This window comes from Salvelinus fontinalis, chromosome 42, assembly GCF_029448725.1.
Source record: "Salvelinus fontinalis isolate EN_2023a chromosome 42, ASM2944872v1, whole genome shotgun sequence".
Classification (NCBI taxonomy): domain Eukaryota; kingdom Metazoa; phylum Chordata; class Actinopteri; order Salmoniformes; family Salmonidae; genus Salvelinus; species Salvelinus fontinalis.
In genome coordinates, this window is record NC_074706.1 from 23,949,099 (window position 1) to 23,966,167 (window position 17,069).

The 17,069-nt window shown below is 44.3% G+C and overlaps 1 protein-coding gene across 1 annotated transcript; it reads right to left on the reverse strand.

Moving 5' to 3' along the window:
• Positions 1-900: 900 nt before the first annotated feature.
• Positions 901-16,532, reverse strand: LOC129841217 (zinc finger protein 662-like). The gene is made up of 6 exons (XM_055909379.1): positions 16,063-16,532; positions 13,267-13,397; positions 12,935-13,108; positions 6,575-6,736; positions 5,908-6,019; positions 901-2,884 (listed from the first exon to the last, which is right to left on the reverse strand). Exons 1-6 carry the CDS (start codon positions 16,307-16,309, stop codon positions 1,923-1,925), a joined length of 1,788 nt encoding a protein of 595 aa, XP_055765354.1. The 5' UTR covers positions 16,310-16,532; the 3' UTR covers positions 901-1,922.
• Positions 16,533-17,069: the final 537 nt, after the last annotated feature.

Consider the following 17,069-nt stretch of genomic DNA (forward strand, 5'->3'; position numbering starts at 1 on the left):
ACTGGAGGCACTGGGCTGGAGACACGCACCATAGAGAGAGTGCGTGGAGGAGGAACAGGGCTCTGGAAACGCACTGGAAGCCTGGTGCGTGGTGTAGGCACTGGTGGTACTGGGCTGGGGCGGGGAGGTAGTGCCGGAAATACCGGACCGTGCAAGCGTACTGGCTCCCTTGAGCATTGAGCCTGCCCAACCTTACCTGGTTGAATGCTCCCCGTCGCCCGACCAGTGCGGGGAGGTGGAATAACCCGCATCGGGCTATGTAGGCGAACCGGGGACACTATGTGTAAGGCTGGTGCCATGTAAGCCGGCCCAAGGAGACGTACTGGTGGCCAGATATGTAGGGCCGGCTTCATGACATTTGGCTCAATGCCCAATCTAGCCCTAACAGTGCGGGGAGGTGGAATAACCCGCACCGGGCTATGAACACATACAGGAGACACCGTGCGCTCTACTGCGTAACACGGTGTCTGCCCGTACTCCCGCTCTCCACGGTTAGCCTGGTAAGTGGGCGCAGGTCTCCTACCTGCCCTTGGCCCACTACCTCTTAGCCCCCCCCCCCTCCCCCCAAGAAATTTTTGGGTAGTACTCACGGGCTTTTCGGGCTTCCGTGCTAGACGCGTCCCCTCATAACGCCGGTTCCCTTCTCCGGTTCCCTCTGCTCTCCTCAGTGCCTCCAGCTGTTCCCATGGGAGGCGATCCCTTCCAGCCAGGATCTCCTCCCATGTGTAGCAACCTTTACCGTCCAAAACATCCTCCCATGTCCATTCCTCCTTCTTGCGCTGTCCCTTCCTCCCGTTACACCGCTGCTTGGTTCTGGTTATTTGGTGGGTGGTTCTGTATCGGTATTCCTCCTCCTCTACAACCGAAGAGGAGGAGTAGTGATTCGACCAAGACGCAGCGTGATATTTAGACATGATATTTATTAAGACACGACAAAACAACGAAGACAAAAAACGAACTATACTTAATAAACTACAAAACAACAAACGACGTAGACAGACCTGGACATGGAACTTACACAAAACACGAAGAACTCACAAACAGGAAAACAGACTACATAAACCGATACAGTCCCGTGTGGCGTGACAAACACTGACACAGGAGACAACCACCCACCACGAACACTGTGAAACAACCTACCTTAATATGACTCTCAATTAGAGGAAACGCAAAACACCTGCCTCTAATTGAGAGCCATACCAGGCAGCCCTTAAACCAACATAGAAACAGAAAACATAGACTGCCCACCCAAACTCACGTCCTGACGAACTGACACATACAAAACTAACAGAAATAGGTCAGGAACGTGACACCCTGCTTTGATAAAATCTATTTAAAAATACTTTGGAAAAGGTTCAACATTACATTACACACATCGTCACTACTTCATGTCAAGTAAACATGAATTAAGGCACCATCCGTATCTCACTATAAAACACCCGTATCAACCTAAAGGGACAAGATTGTCACTCTTCATCAGTGAAGCATTTTTACAGACACCATCACACCAACCATCACCATATCGTGAGGACAGACACTGGAGATGAGAAGCAAGTACAAGGAGTGAACATTTAATGAAACACGGACAGGAACAGAATACGGACAGCGTCTGGACACGGGAAAACAAAAACGACAATAATGCTGACACAGGGATCTAACAGAGGAACAGACAGATATAGGAGGGTGAATCAACAAGGTAACAGAGTCCAGCGAGTGCTGATGTGCGTAATGATGGTGACAGGTATGCGTAATGATGGGCAGCCTGGCACCCTCAAACGCCAGAGAGGAAAAGCGGGAGCAGGCGTGACATATCATCTATTTAATCATACTCATTCTTTCCTCAGTTCACCTCATCCAGTTCCCTACTACATCCAAAACCAACAGAAATAACTACAAACAAACTAACTACATGTCACAATACTCTATACATGGGCCCTGTGCATTTTCTGCTGGTGTATCCTGAGGTAGCTCTTCTCTGAGAACCTCTTCCCGCAGTGCGTACAGGTGAACGGCCTCTCTCCCGTGTGGACCCTCTGGTGCCTCTTCAGGTGACCAGCCTGAGCAAAGCGCGTCTGACACTGGGTACAGCTGAAGGGTTTCACCCCTGTGTGGACCCTCTGGTGCCTCTTCAGGCTGGACGAGTGTGAGAATTTGGCCCGGCACAGGTGGCAGCCAAACGGTTTTTCCCCGGTGTGCATCCTCTGGTGGATCTCCACCTGTTTCGGCAAACGGAAGACTTTCCCACAAAACGAACATGGGAAGCGCTTCTCTTTGCCACCAGATCTGCTGATAGCGTTACTACTACTGTCATTTGTCAATGGGCTTGTGTTGCCATTTAGGGTTGATGCACTGGCATTGTCTGAGGTCTGGTTTAGCATTAGGAGAGTGTGAGGAGGATGAAGGCATGGGAGTGTTTGTGTTGTCACAGGGTCCATCTTCCAGTTGATAGATCCTATAGAAGGCAGGCTAAAGGCAGCATCTGTTAGGGGGTCAACCTGAGGTGCCATCCGTCTCTCTGAATCACAACTATAGGAGCAGGAGGGAGCATCGCTGGCCGAGTCTATGTCTGTTCTCTCCAGCTGCATATGGACACTGCCCTGTCCCTGCAGACCAAATCTACATCTCGCCCTGGTCTCAGCCAGTCTTTTATGGAGACTAAGTTCGGATGTTATTTTATGTTCCACTCTCTGTTTCTGGTTGTGGTTAACAGTGTTGTTCCCCAGCCCATAGTTGAGGACGCTGTCCCATCCATTGACCTTCACTATGTCGCCTCTGGTCCTGGCCTGCTCGGTGATGTCGTACCCTGGGCCTTTGGCTGCACCCGTCTGGGTCTGAGAATCCAAGATGGCTGCCCAGTCTCCTTTGTTAGCCTCCAGCCAACCACCTGCAGGAAGAGGTTACAAAATAGATTTTACAAACATGGCAGAGAGAACTTTATTACTTATCTTTTTTTTTGTCAATTACCTGGTCACGGTCATACATTATAATGTGTGTTTATTAGGTACACCCCCCCACGAAAATGGTTTGCTCCTACAGACAGTGATTTACATGGACGTGGCTTGCTATATTAAGCAGGCAGACATGCATAGATGCATTCAGTTACTGTTTGACTGAACGTTAGAATGGGCAAAATGGGGGCCTCCCTAGTGGCGCAGCGGTGTAAGGCATTGCATCGCAGTGCTTGTGGCATCGCTACAGACCCGGGTTCAATCCCGGGTCAGTAGGTGGCGCACAAGGGAGCGCACAATTGGCTCAGCGCGCTCTAGCGACTTTTTAAGGGGTGGATCAGCTTAATATTGCGGAAAGATTGCTGCTTCCATCAATGTAATTGTCTGCATAATTTCCAATCCCTCATATATTTTTGGGGTAGATATATATATATATATATATATATATATCCATATACATACACATACCTATATAGATATACATACTTTTTTAAGAATATACCTTTATTATTGGGCAGGTAGTTAGCCCCCGGTGATGCATTGTGCAGACCGCACTACCCTCTGGAGAGGCTTACGGTTGTGGGCGGTGCAGTTGCCGTACCTGGCTGTGATACAGCCCGACAGGATGCTCTCGATTGTGCATCTGTAAAAGTTTGTGAGTGCTTTCGGTGACAAGCCAAATTTCTTCAGCCTCCTAAGGTTGAAGAGGCGCTATTGTGCCTTCTTCACCACACTGTCTGTGTGGGTGGACCATTTCAGTTTGTCCGTGATGTGCACACCGAGGAACATAAAACTTTCCACCTTCTCCACGACTGTCCCGTCAATGTGGATAGGGGAGTACTCCCTCTGCTGTTTCCTGAAGTCCACGATCATCTCCTTTGTTTTGTTGACGTTGAGTGTGAGGTTATTTTCCTGACACCACACTCCGAGGGCCCTCCCCTCCTCCCTGTAGGCCGTCTCGTCGTTGCTGGTAATCAAGCCTACCACTGTAGTGTCGTCGGCAAACTTGATGATTGAGTTGGAGGCGTGCATGGCCACGCAGTCATGGGTGAACAGGGAGTACAGGAGAGGGCTGAGAACGCACCCTTGTGGGGCCGCAGTGTTGAGGATCAGCGGGGTGGAGATGTTGTTTCCTACCCTCATCACCTGGAGGCGGCCCGTCAGAAAGTCCAGGATGCAGTTGCACAGGGCGGGGTCGAGACCCAGGGTGTCAAGCTTAATGACGAGTTTGGAGGGTACTATGGTTAAATGCATTCTTACATAGGTATTCATCTTGTTCAGATGGGTTATGGCAGTGTGATTGCGTCGTCTGTGGACCTATTGGGGCGGTAAGCAAATTGGAGTGGGTCTAGGGTATCAGGTAGGGTGGAGGTGATATGATCCTTGACTAGCCTCTCAAAGCTTTTCATGATGACAGAAGTAAGTGCTACGAGGCAATAGTCGTTTAGGTCAGTTACCTTAGCTTTCTTGGGAACAGGAACAATGGTGGCCCTCTTGAAACATGTGGGCACAGCAGACTGGGATAGGGATTGATTGAATATGTCCGTAAACACACCAACCAGCCTGCCTTGCGGAGGGAATAGCTACACTGTTTGTATTCGGTCATGTTTCTGGTCGCCTTGCCATGATTAAAAGCAGTGGTTCGCGCTTTCAGTTTTGTGCAAATGCTGCCATCAATCCACGGTTTCTGGTTAGGGAAGGTTTTAATTGTCACAGTGGGTACAACATCACAGATGCACTTGCTAATAAACTCGCTCACCGAGTCAGCGTATACATCAATGTTGTTGTCTGAGGCTATCCGGAAAATATCCCCGTCCACGTGATCGAAGCAATCTTGAAGGGTGGAATCAGATTGGTCGGACCAGCGTTGAACAGACCTGAGCACGTGCGTTTCCTGTTTTAGTTTCTGTCTATAGGCAGGGAGCAACAAAATGGAGTTGTGGTCAGATTTGCCGAAAGGAGGGCAGGGGAGGGCTTTGTATGCGTCGCGGAAGTTAGAGTAGCAATGATCCAGAATGCTGCCAGCTCGAGTTGCGCAATCGATATGCTGATAAAATTTAGGGAGCCTTGTTTTCAGATTAGCTTTGTTAAAATCCCCAGCTACAATAAATGCAGCCTCAGGATATATGGTTTCCAGTTTACATAGAGTCCAGTGAAGTTCTTTCAGGGCCGTCGAGGTGTCTGCTTGAGGGGGGGATATACACGGCTGTGATTATAATAGAAGAGAATTCTCTTGGTAGATAATGCGGTCGGCATTTGATTGTAAGGAATTCTAGGTCAGGTGAACAAAAGGACTTGAGTTTCTGTATGTTATGATTACACCACAAATCGTTAATCATAAGGCATACACCCCCGCCTTTCCTCTTACCAGAGAGATGTTTGTTTCTGTCGGTGCGATGCGTGAAGAAACCGAATGGCTGTACCGACTCTGATAACATATCCCGAGTGAGCCACGTTTCCGTGAAACAGAGACTGTTGTTACCATTTCTAATGTCTCTCTGGAAGGCAACCCTTGCTCAAATTTCGTCTACCTTGTTGTCAAGAGACTGGACATTGGCGAGTAGTATACTCGGGAGCGGTGAGCGATGTGCACATCTACGGAGCCTGACCAGGAGGCCGCTCCGTCTGCCCCTTCTGCGGCACCATTGTTTTGGTTCGGCTACTGGGATTAAATCCATTGTCCTGGGTGGTGGTCCAAACAGAGGATCCGCTTCGGGAAAGTCGTATTCCTGGTCGTAATGTTGGTAAGTTGATGTTGCTCTTATATCCAATAGTTCTTCCCGGCTGTATGTAATAAGACTTAAGATTTCCTAGGGTAACAATGTAAGAAATAATACATAAAAAAAACTAAATACTGCATAGTTTCCTAAGAACGTGAAGCGAGGCGACCATCTCTGTCAATGCCATCTCTCTAGAATATCTCTATATATTATGTTCTGTATATGCATGTCTCCCTTACTTTGCTCCCCCATCTGTAGTCCACTCAGCAGATCAATGCTCTCTGGTCCGTCTTCTATTGTCTCTTGTTTGACCAGCAGCAGATCAGGCTTCCCATCCTCCATGTCTACTGACTGTGAGAGATGCAGAGTGAGAGGATGTTGGATCAAGAAATCTGATATCAGCACCCTGCTATGGAGCATCTTCTGATTGGGCAATGAGGCATTGCTTTGAGTACAATGCAAACATGTTGATTTCATACTACGCAAAAGTGTTAGTTGATTTGATTACTTGACACTCTTTAAAGGGATAGTTCAGGATTTTGGCAATGAAGCCCTTTATCTACATTTACATTTTAGTCATCTAGCAGACACTCTTATACTTCCCCAGAGTCCGATGAACTCTTGGATATCATTATTATGTATCTGTGTCCAGTAATGCTAACTAGCTTAGTGCAAAGAATGGGAGTGTTTCAGTCTTCATTGCCAAAATTCAAAGGCATGGTCCCACACTTAAGACAAAATGAATCAAGACCTGGGCACGTATCCACAAAGAGTCTCAGAGAAGGAGTGTTGATCTAGGAACTTTCAAAATGTTCATTATGATCTAAAAGGCCAAACTGATCCTAGATCAGTACTCCTACACTAAGACACTTTGTGGATACAGACACTAGTTCACAGTGGGCTCACCTCAGTGAGACTGTGTGTGGTCCTGTGCTGCTCAGCTGAATCCTCTGTCGGTCCAGGAGTAGGAGTAGTTTGGTTGTCCTCCATGTCCATGGTCCCCTCAGGGTTCCCCAGACCCTCCTCACACCCCTCCTCCTTCACCAGCAGCACTTCTGGACCCTCCTCCTGGAAGAGAGATGTGATACAGATTACACAGACATACACTCCCTCAGGTAAGTACACACAGACAATAAACAGACTTTAAACATGGAGTGTTGACCCATCCCCACTATGTTTAAGTTCTACACTGTAGTTACAGAATGACTTCATTGTTGTTAAACCCATCATGTTGTTGTGGGTACAACTAAATCAGCTATAAGTCAAAAGTCATCATCAGACAAGGCTGACTAAACTATTTTCGTTCAAATATTTTTTATTGAACACACACAGGAATGGTGTATAGGTATGAAAGGCAGGTATACAATTTTTAACTAAACATAAAAGAGCAGACAGAAATAAAAAGATCCAGAGTTCTGGGTACAAAACAATTATTACAAAACAAGACATACAAAACAAGGACAGGTAGAAAGAAAGAGGGTGGGTGTCACCCCCCCCTTATTCCCCCCCTTTATCCCTCCCCCCTTTATCCCTTCCCCTTATTCCCCTCCCCATTGCTCGGGTGGCGGTGCCAGCACGTGCTGCCCAGAGGTGGATTAAAATATTACAATTGAGAGTGCGTTAAAAAGTACAAATTCACAGCGCCGAATGGTCCAAGTAAGAGAGGAAAGGCTGCCAGATCTGATCAAATGTTGATAATTTATTGTTCAGAATATATCTAATCCTTTCTAAGTGCACCGTGTTTGCCAATTCGCTGAGCCATAATTTGGTAGTGGGCGCTTCCCTCTTTTTCCAGAACAACAAGATTAGTTTTTTTGCCGAAATGAGACTGTAAGAGATGAGTTGTTTTTGGGGGTTGGTTAATCCGATTAGGGAATCAGACACTCCCAGGATTATCAGAAGCGGGTCTGGGTCGATTGAAGTCTCCAGAACTTCAGAGAGGATCCTAAAAATTCCACACCAGTAACCATACAAGCTAGAGCATAGGGCAAAGCAGTGGAGTAGTGTACCCTGTGCAGCCTGACATTTATCACACATAGGGGATGTATCAGGAAATATCCTATGTAGTTTGGTTTTGGAATGACTAAACTATTTTGACGTGTACAGTAGATGTTTATTAGTGTGTAGGTATATTTATTAAGAAAGTGTATATTGGTTATAAAGCACTGTCGGGTGTATGCTTATTCTGTTCCTCAAAAAATGTTGTCATTTTCTGGTTTTCGGTTCTGTTCCCTGAACCAGTTCAAACCCCAAACGTGTGCAGATTTTAGGTGGAGTAAATCCTCTAATGTCACCTCTTCCTCTCTGACTCAGACAACTACCGTGATGTAATCTCGTCCCCAGACACTTCCTCATATGTGCTGTGCGCATTAGCCTGGGGAAGAGGTTACGGTGAATGTGACTGTACATCAAAGGACCCCCCCCCTCCGGAGGAGAGGAAATGCATGTTTAGATTCCACCTCCAAAGAATGATAAAGGCTATTTATACATATTCACGAATTGGGTGTGGGGATTTCCACGTGGTTGATAAACATCAACAAATAGGACACAGCTGTCAGTTTAGCTAGCTAGCATGCTAACCTTAGCAAGCTAGCTACAGTGCCGTCTGTAATTATTGGGACAGTGAAGCATTTTTTACCCATCAGTGCCTTGTATGCGGCTTGTGTGTATGGAGGCCTGGAGATGCTAAACGTGTTTATGTGATTAACGGTCAATTACTGTAGGACCGGTAGTCTTTTGCATGACAAAATGTCATGACCGCCACAGCCCAACTTGGGGGTATGATATTTGTGTGTCTAACTTTCTCACTCATCATTATTCACTATTTATTCAGGATAATCAATCATCATGGTAGTAATCACATTAATGTAGAAGTGTTTAGAAACATATTCTATTCATATTTACAATATAAGTGATTCCAAAATGGCACAATACATTATTTACCATTAATTTCTATTGGACACTAAATAATCTGAAACACAACCTAAACAAACAGTGAATGCATCCAACAAATGTTTGAGTTCCAACAAATGTTTGAGCACAAGCTTGATCTAGTCATGGCGTGCTATGAATATGGAACCAAATACTTAACTTTTTACTACTATAATACACATAAGTGAATTTGTCCCAACACTTTTGGTCCTCTAAAATAAAGGGGGCTATGTAAATAAAGTGCTGTAATTTCTAAACGGTTAAACCGATATGGATGAAAATACCCTAAAATTATAGCTGACAGTCTGCACTTCAACCTCATAGTTATTGTTTGATTTCAAATCCAAACCTTTGGAGTATAGAGCCAAAAGATGAAAAAATGCTTCACTGTCCAAAAGTAGGGCACTGTATATTGCTAACCTTATCTAGCTAGCTATTATTATCTGTTGCTGTGTGTAAAAAAAAAAAAAAAACACTATTCAAAAGATGGGCCTATGGCTGGTTCTGGAGATGGATTTGTCATAAGCATTAATTTAGGGAAGCCTTCACCACAGATGGAAACCAGTGGACTATCTATTGTTATCTCCAAAGATTCCATCAATTGCGGCCACGAATTCGCATATAAATAATTAAAGAATAAGATGGAGCTCCAGTTTAATGGATAACTACTGAACGATGGCTGATATGCGTTTTTCTACATTGTAATGGACACTGTGCGACATTTACTGTGCGACATTTGGTAGGTAGGTACAACCTCTCTTACGTAGGTTGCTGGCAGGTTTCGGCTGTGGTACAGCAAAGCCGTCAGCCCGGTCTGATGTCCAAATTTGAGATTTTTGGTTCCAACCGCCGTGTCTTTGTGAGACGCAGATTAGGTGAAAGGATGATCTCCGCATGTGTGGTTCCCACCATGATGCATGGAGGAAGAGGTGTGATGGTGACTTATTTAGAATTCAAGGCACACTTAACCAGCATGGCTATCAAAACATTCTGCAGTGATACGCCATCCCATCTGGTTTGCGCTTGTGGGACTATCATTAGTTTTTCAACAGGACAATGACCCAAAACACACCTCCAAGCTGTGTGACCAAGAAGTAGAGTGATGAAGTGCTGCATCAGATGACCTGACCTCCACAATCACCAGACCTCAACCCAATTGAGATGGTTTGGGATGAGTTAGACCGCAGAGTGAAGGAAAGTCAGCCAACAAGTGTTCAGCATGTGGGAACTCCTTCAAGCATTCCAGGTAACACTTTTTTGGTTACTACAAATGTGTTATTTCATAGTTTGTCTTCATTATTATTCTACAATGTAGAAAATAGTACAAATAAAGAAAAACCCTTGAATGAGTAGGTGTGTCCAAACTTTTGAATGGTACTGTAGGTCTAGAATATTTATGAATTGATCATATAGAAATATCAAAACAGTATTTTAACCACGCCAAAGAAACCACGGATTCTTTACCTTTTTCTATTATCAAGACACCTGCTGTTAACTGATTAGGACAATCAGGTTATCTAAATATCTATCGACTAGGTGGGACTCTAATAACTAAAAGTGCTTCATGCATAGCTTTTATTTTTACCCATTAGAGTAGGAGTAAAATGTCTCTATTCTCAGCACTTATGACCAATTTTCTACTCCGAGATGCTTTGTGGATAGGGGTCCAGATGTGATGTATATTAAAAGAGAGTCTCAATTAAAAACCTTAGAATGAAAAGTCCCATTTTGTGTTTATTAAACATTTAAAAAAAATCTCAACACACCATATGAAAACCACATACACGTCTCAACTAAAAATCTGCATGAATTTAATAAACTGCATGAATTTTCTCATTAAAAGTGTCTTGGGGAAAACATTTTGTTTGTGCCCAATAGAAATGAATGGTAAATAACGTATTGTGTCATTTTGGATTCACTTATATTGTAAATAACAATAGAATATGTTTCGAAACACTTCAACATTAATGTGGATGCTACCATGATTACGGATAATCCTAAATGAATTGTGAATGATGATGAGTGAGAATGATACAGAGGGTCAAAGATCATACCCCCATTCATGCTAACCTCTTACCATTACCAATAATACAATAATACAAGAGGTGAGCATGTCTTGGGGGTATGATCTTTGACCCTCTGTATCATTCTCACTCATCATCATTCACAATTCATTTAGGATTATCCGTAATCATGGTAGCATCCACATTAATGTTGAAGTGTTTAGAAACATATTCTATAGTGATTTACAATAAAAGTGACTCCAAAATGACACACTACATGATTTACTATTCATTTCTATTGGGCACAAAATAATCTGAAACACAACCAAAGCAAACAGCGAATGCATCCAACAAATTTGTAGAGTCACAAGCTTGATGTAGTCACGACATGCTATGAATATGGGACAAAATACTTAATTTCTGCGGTCAACTGACCAAATCGCCCTCTAGTGACCTCATGGGTGGAATGTTATTAATAGACATTTTTTTTTTTAAGTAAAATCCGGCGTTTCTATTTCAAACAGTTTTGTTATATTTCAGTCTTGTTTGATGTATATAAAGTGTAATATTGTGATGCAAAGCCAAAAATGTATACATTTCAACTCTATATCAGACATGGTACAAGTGTCTTCTTTTTTTAAAGCCCATAACCATGTGTGTGAGGAGTATACTTTTGTTTCAAAGTAGATTTGTTTAAGACTACCTACAAACACTCTGTGTGATCCTGATTTAGCCCCCTGCAGTAAAAGGTTATTTACCTTTCATTTCTAGTGGGCACAATATAATCTGAAACACAACTAAAACTGCAAATGCATCCAACAAGTTCGTAAAGTCACAAGTTTGATTTAGACATTGAGTGTTAGGAATATGGGACCAAATATCAAACTTTTGACTACTTTATCTAAAAGAATCTTTAGCTGTGATAATCATTTTGAACCCTACCTTTTTGAAATAAAAGTCTTACTTGTTAAAAAAAATACTTTTCTGAGCAATTTTATTAGTATAAAATAATATATAAATTATATTTCAATTTTTTTAAATTGCATACAATATAGCTCAGTATTTGAATTTTTTATTTTACAAAGTCACTATTGCTTATCTTTCTCAAGTGTGTCAATAATTTCTGACCCCACTGTATATCACACAATATTCTACCCAGGAATATCCAACACTGAAATCTGTTACTCTTGTTATTCCAAATGCATCTGTGGATCTTTTTCTGCAGAAAATTCCTCTTTGTTGTTAATGCAGGGTTTGATCTAAAGGTCAGAAGCTATTGAGTGGAACGGTTACTTTCTATGTTATATAGTGGATTGGTTTTTCTGCTGGTGTATCCTGAGGTAGAGCCTCTCTGAGAACCTCTTCCCGCAATGCGTTTGTATGCAAACAGCCTTTCTCCTGTGTGGACATTCAGGTGGCTCTTCAGCTGGTCCTGCCGGGAGAACCTCTTCTCACACTGGGGACAGCTGTAGGGTTTCTCCCCTGTGTGGACCATTTGGTGCCTCTTTAGGTGACCAGCCTGGGCAAAGCGCATATGACACTGGGTACAGCTGAAGGGTTTCTCCCCTGTGTGGATCCTCTGGTGTATCTCCACATTCTGGGAGCAGCTGAAGCTTTTGTTACAGAACATGCAGAGGAACCGCTTCTCTTTACTATTGCCTGATGTGGCTCCTTCTCCCCGAGCCTGCGCTCTAGCCCTGTCGTTTGAGTTCAATACCTGATCGAAAAGGACGCGGCCGTGTGAATTAGAAGGCCCCATCGATGTTGACACTAAGTCGCTTTCCCTGAACGCGTGTAAAGGGGACTTGGTTGTGACATTTAGATTTGTCTCTAAGCTTTCCCTGTTATCTAAGAAATCTCTGCCCTGTGAGTGTCCGTCTCCTAGGTGGTTATCTGCATTCCATGTGGGAGGAGCGTCGCCCTCCACTTTCACCTCATCTATGACTATAACCTCCCCTTTCTTATCTAGGCACCCTTCAGGTACCCTACTACTGTACCGGTTCCAGTCCCCTCTAGACAGATCAGTCTGTGTCTCTAAACCCAAGGATATGTTGCCAAGATCCATCTCTGTAGCGTAAGAACAAGACGGATCCTCACCACCAGTGTTTAACGCGTCACCATCACTTTCTGCACGGGAATGAACCATCCTCTGGCTCTGGTGAAATAATGGTAAATACTCTGAGCCGGGAGCAGGAAGACAGCTAAATCTCCCCAGCCCCAGTCTCTCTGGGTCTGATCTGTGGTCAGATCCTGTGTGTAAGAGCCTGTGTGTTACAGTTAAAGTCTCGGTGTCTGTCTCTGGCTTGAGGACGGCGTTCGGCGTTCCACTGACCTCCGTGATGTTACCTCGGGTCCTGGGCGGCACTTGGGCGGCAGTGGGGACCTCCGTGGCTACAAGGGGCACTCCAGCCACTTCAGTTTGGATGTCTCTGCTGTGCAGCGAGTCCTCCTCTCCTTCAGACTTCTCCTGCTTGACACAAGGACCTGCAGCCTCTGTATCTGCAGACTGACACAAGAAGCGAAGAGGTTATTACTGGTACATGGGTTGAATTGGATAACAATGTTATAGGGAAGTCTTGCAAGCTCCCCAATGGCAGAGCCTTTCTGAAATAATCTGGCCACATTTTATGTACTGTAGATTTGATGTAATACTATTACACTAACCTCTATCACGATAACGTGCTGGGTTGAGGTTCCACTCCCCTCATCAAAACTGATTGGTTGGTCATCTCTCCATGTATTGTGTCCCGCTGGCTTCACAAAGCTCCTGTGGCCTCCAGTGAGATGTCCTTCACCTGAGAGAGTGATTGGGGGAAAAGAGGTGGTTAGGTTAGCTACTGTCAATGCTCAACGCTACACACTGTTGACAGTTTTAGAATTCTAGATAAGGTAACACTTTGCATAACTGCCTGATATACACTGCTCAAAAAAATAAAGGGAACACTAAAATAACACATCCTAGATCTGAATGAAATATTCTTATTAAATACTTTTTTCTTTACATAGTTGAATGTGCTGACAACAAAATCACACAAAAATTATCAATGGAAATCAAATTTATCAACCCATGGAGGTCTGGATTTGGAGTCACACTCAAAATTAAAGTGGAAAACCACACTACAGGCTGATCCAACATTGATGTAATGTCCTTAAAACAAGTCAAAATGAGGCTCAGTAGTGTGTGTGGCCTCCACGTGCCTGTATGACCTCCCTACAAACGCCTGGGCATGCTCCTGATGAGGTGGCGGATGGTCTCCTGAGGGATCTCCTCCCAGACCTGGACTAAAGCATCCGCCAACTCCTGGACAGTCTGTGGTGCAACGTGGTTTTGGTGGATGGAGCGAGACATGATGTCCCAGATGTGCTCAATTGGATTCAGGTCTGGGGAACGGGCGGGCCAGTCCATAGCATCAGTGCCTTCCTCTTGCAGGAACTGCTGACACACTCCAGCCACATGAGGTCTAGCATTGTCTTGCATTAGGAGGAACCCAGGGCCAACCGCACCAGCATATGGTCTCACAAGGGGTCTGAGGAGCTCATCTCGGTACCTAATGGCAGTCAGGCTACCTCTGGCGAGCACATGGAGGGCTGTGCGGCCCCCCAAAGAAATGCCACCCCACACCATGACTGACCCACCGCCAAACCGGTCATGCTGGAGGATGTTGCAGGCAGCAGAACGTTCTCCACGGCGTCTCCAGACTCTGTCACGTCTGTCACATGTGCTCAGTGTGAACCTGCTTTCATCTGTGAAGAGCACAGGGCGCCAGTGGCGAATTTGCCAATCTTGGTGTTCTCTGGCAAATGCCAAACGTCCTGCACGGTGTTGGGCTGTAAGCACAACCCCCACCTGTAGACGTCGGGCCCTCATACCACCCTCATGGAGTCTGTTTCTGACCGTTTGAGCAGACACATGCACATTTGTGGCCTGCTGGAGGTCATTTTGCAGGGCTCTGGCAGTGCTCCTCCTGGTCCTCCTTGCACAAAGGTGGAGGTAGCGGTCCTGCTGCTGGGTTGTTGCCCTCCTCCACGTCTCCTGATGTACTGGCCTGTCTCCTGGTAGCGCCTCCATGCTCTGGACACTACGCTGACAGACACAGCAAACCTTCTTGCCACAGCTCGCATTGATGTGCCATCCTGGATGAGCTGCACTACCTGAGCCACTTGTGTGGGTTGTAGACTCCGTCTCATGCTACCACTAGAGTGAAAGCACCGCCAGCATTCAAAAGTGACCAAAACATCAGCCAGGAAGCATAGGAACTGAGAAGTGGTCTGTGGTCACCACCTGCAGAACCACTCCTTTATTGGGAGTGTCTTGCTTAATTGCCTATAATTTCCACCTGTTGTCTATTCCATTTGCACAACAGCATGTGAAATTTATTGTCAATCAGTGTTGCTTCCTAAGTGGACAGTTTGATTTCACAGAAGTGTGATTGACTTGGAGTTACATTGTGTTGTTTAAGTGTTCCCTTTATTTTTTTGAGCAGTGTACTATTCATAGATTGATTATGTTCCATGCATCTTATTGTTTTCAATTATTAAATACTAGGAAATGCAGTAAATCAAGAATCTGGTTAGAATATGATATTGTGTCTTTGTGCAAGATAGCTAAGTAATCAGGGGAATTATTGCATACAATCCAAAAACTGACCAAGACCCAATTCTGGTTAACCATACTGTATGTGGTTAATCAAAGATTGTCTATTATGTTGACAAGATATTAGAGTGACAGCTCTGATAATATAAATGTCCTCAAAGATGGAAGACAGGCGGGAGGAGGCGAGATCAGGTGGGACCATTCTAGTCAATAGAGATATATAGACGACTCATCTTTGTATCTGTGCCATTATAGAGTCTGTGACAGCATGGGCAGGGCCATTGAGGCTATCTCTGATTCAGAGGGATTGGGTTATATACGGAGGCACATTTCAGTTGAAGGCATTCAGTTGTACAACTGACTAGGTATCCCCCTTTCCTTTCCATTTATTTGAAAGTAGGCCATTTTTTTTCTTCCTCTTTGGCTGATTGTTCCCAACTCATAGGAATCCCCACCCCGTTGACTACTTTAAAATGGTGGAAGCCCTCAATGGCAATGTCCATGCTAACAACAGGTTATATCCATGAGGAGTCCTCTAACTCTGACATAAAGGTGTTTTTTTCCCAAATTTGCAGAAATACCACTTATATCAGTGCTTTGGTAACAACCTAACCATTATGAAACTTATATTGATCAAATATGCCTCACGTAGCAAATTAGCCATTAATTTTATTGTTGACCATTCGACACTCATTTACCTCCATACAAAAATAAGCCTTCCTGGGCTTATTTTCGTGGACAGATTTTGGTTTGAGAAAAATTATCGCTTCGCCTCTTCCTCGCTCGGTTAATGCATCTAAAGTCACACATGCGCAGAGGGGAACGGGGCGACAGGCCCCGCAGCCTCGACCTTCTACAAAATGTACCTCTTGCCATTCCTCTGTATCGGTCGAGGATCTTGACACTACTGGGACGGCTGACGAGAACGCGCTCCCGTACCACCTTCATTTCCAGTAGCTGTAGTTTCCTCCGCAATGCCCTGTTTTCTTTCTGGCTTTGAGTTATTTCCAAACGAAACACTGCATAGTCGTCGTCGACGAGTTTACAGACCTCTGCCACGGCTGCATTCGCTAGCACCTCCATGATGGAGGCTATTTGAGTGTGAAAAACCATAGCAGCTAGCTAGCTAGCCCTACCTAGATAACACCTATCAACTAAGTCCAGTCTCCAGCGCGAATTAAACACTACCTGGGGTAAATGTGCAGTTAAATGAGTCATATTTTGACTTCCATTCTGTTCATAAACGTCTAAATAAAACCGCTAACGTGGAAATTGTTCTTGGTCATTGTTTACTTCCGTTTACACGGAATATAAGTTGTTATTGGTTGGCGTCATAGGTCAAAGGGTGTGGCTAAATAAAACGGAATTTGCGCTGTTCTTCAAAATATTCAGTGATGGAAAAAGTACTCAATTGCCATACTTTCGTAAAAGTAAATGCTATACATCAAATTCCTTATATTAAGCAAACCAGACAGCACGACTTTCTTATTTTTATTTATGGACAGACGGGCACACTCCAACACTCAGATATAATTTACAAATGCAGTATTTGTGTTTAGTGATTCCGCCAGATCAGAGTCAGTAGGGATAACAACGCCTTGTATTGATAGGTGCAAGAATTGGACGATATTGCTGTCCTGTCTGAGCATTCTAAATTTAAGGAGTACTTTTTGACGTCATGAAAAATGTATGTGAGTAAAAAGTACATATTTTCTTTAGTAATGTAGTGGAGTAAAAGTTGTCAAATATAAATTGTAAAGTACAGACCCCTACAAACTACTCAAGTAGTACTTTATAGTATTTTAATAACTGTTTTACACCACTGGAAAAGGGGTACTGCTTATTACATTACACATCCAACCTCTTCAACGAT

Excerpts from the sequence above, each read along its gene's own strand:
- LOC129841217 (XM_055909379.1), bottom strand. The coding sequence starts at position 16,309 with ATGGTTTTTCACACTCAAATAGCCTCCATCATGGAGGTGCTAGCGAAT. Across the intron at positions 13,398-16,062 it reads ATACAGAGGAATGGCAAGAG|GTGAAGGACATCTCACTGGA; the intron begins GTACATTTTGTA and ends TCACTCTCTCAG. Across the intron at positions 6,737-12,934 it reads CCCGAGGTAACATCACGGAG|GAGGAGGGTCCAGAAGTGCT; the intron begins GTCAGTGGAACG and ends TCTCTCTTCCAG.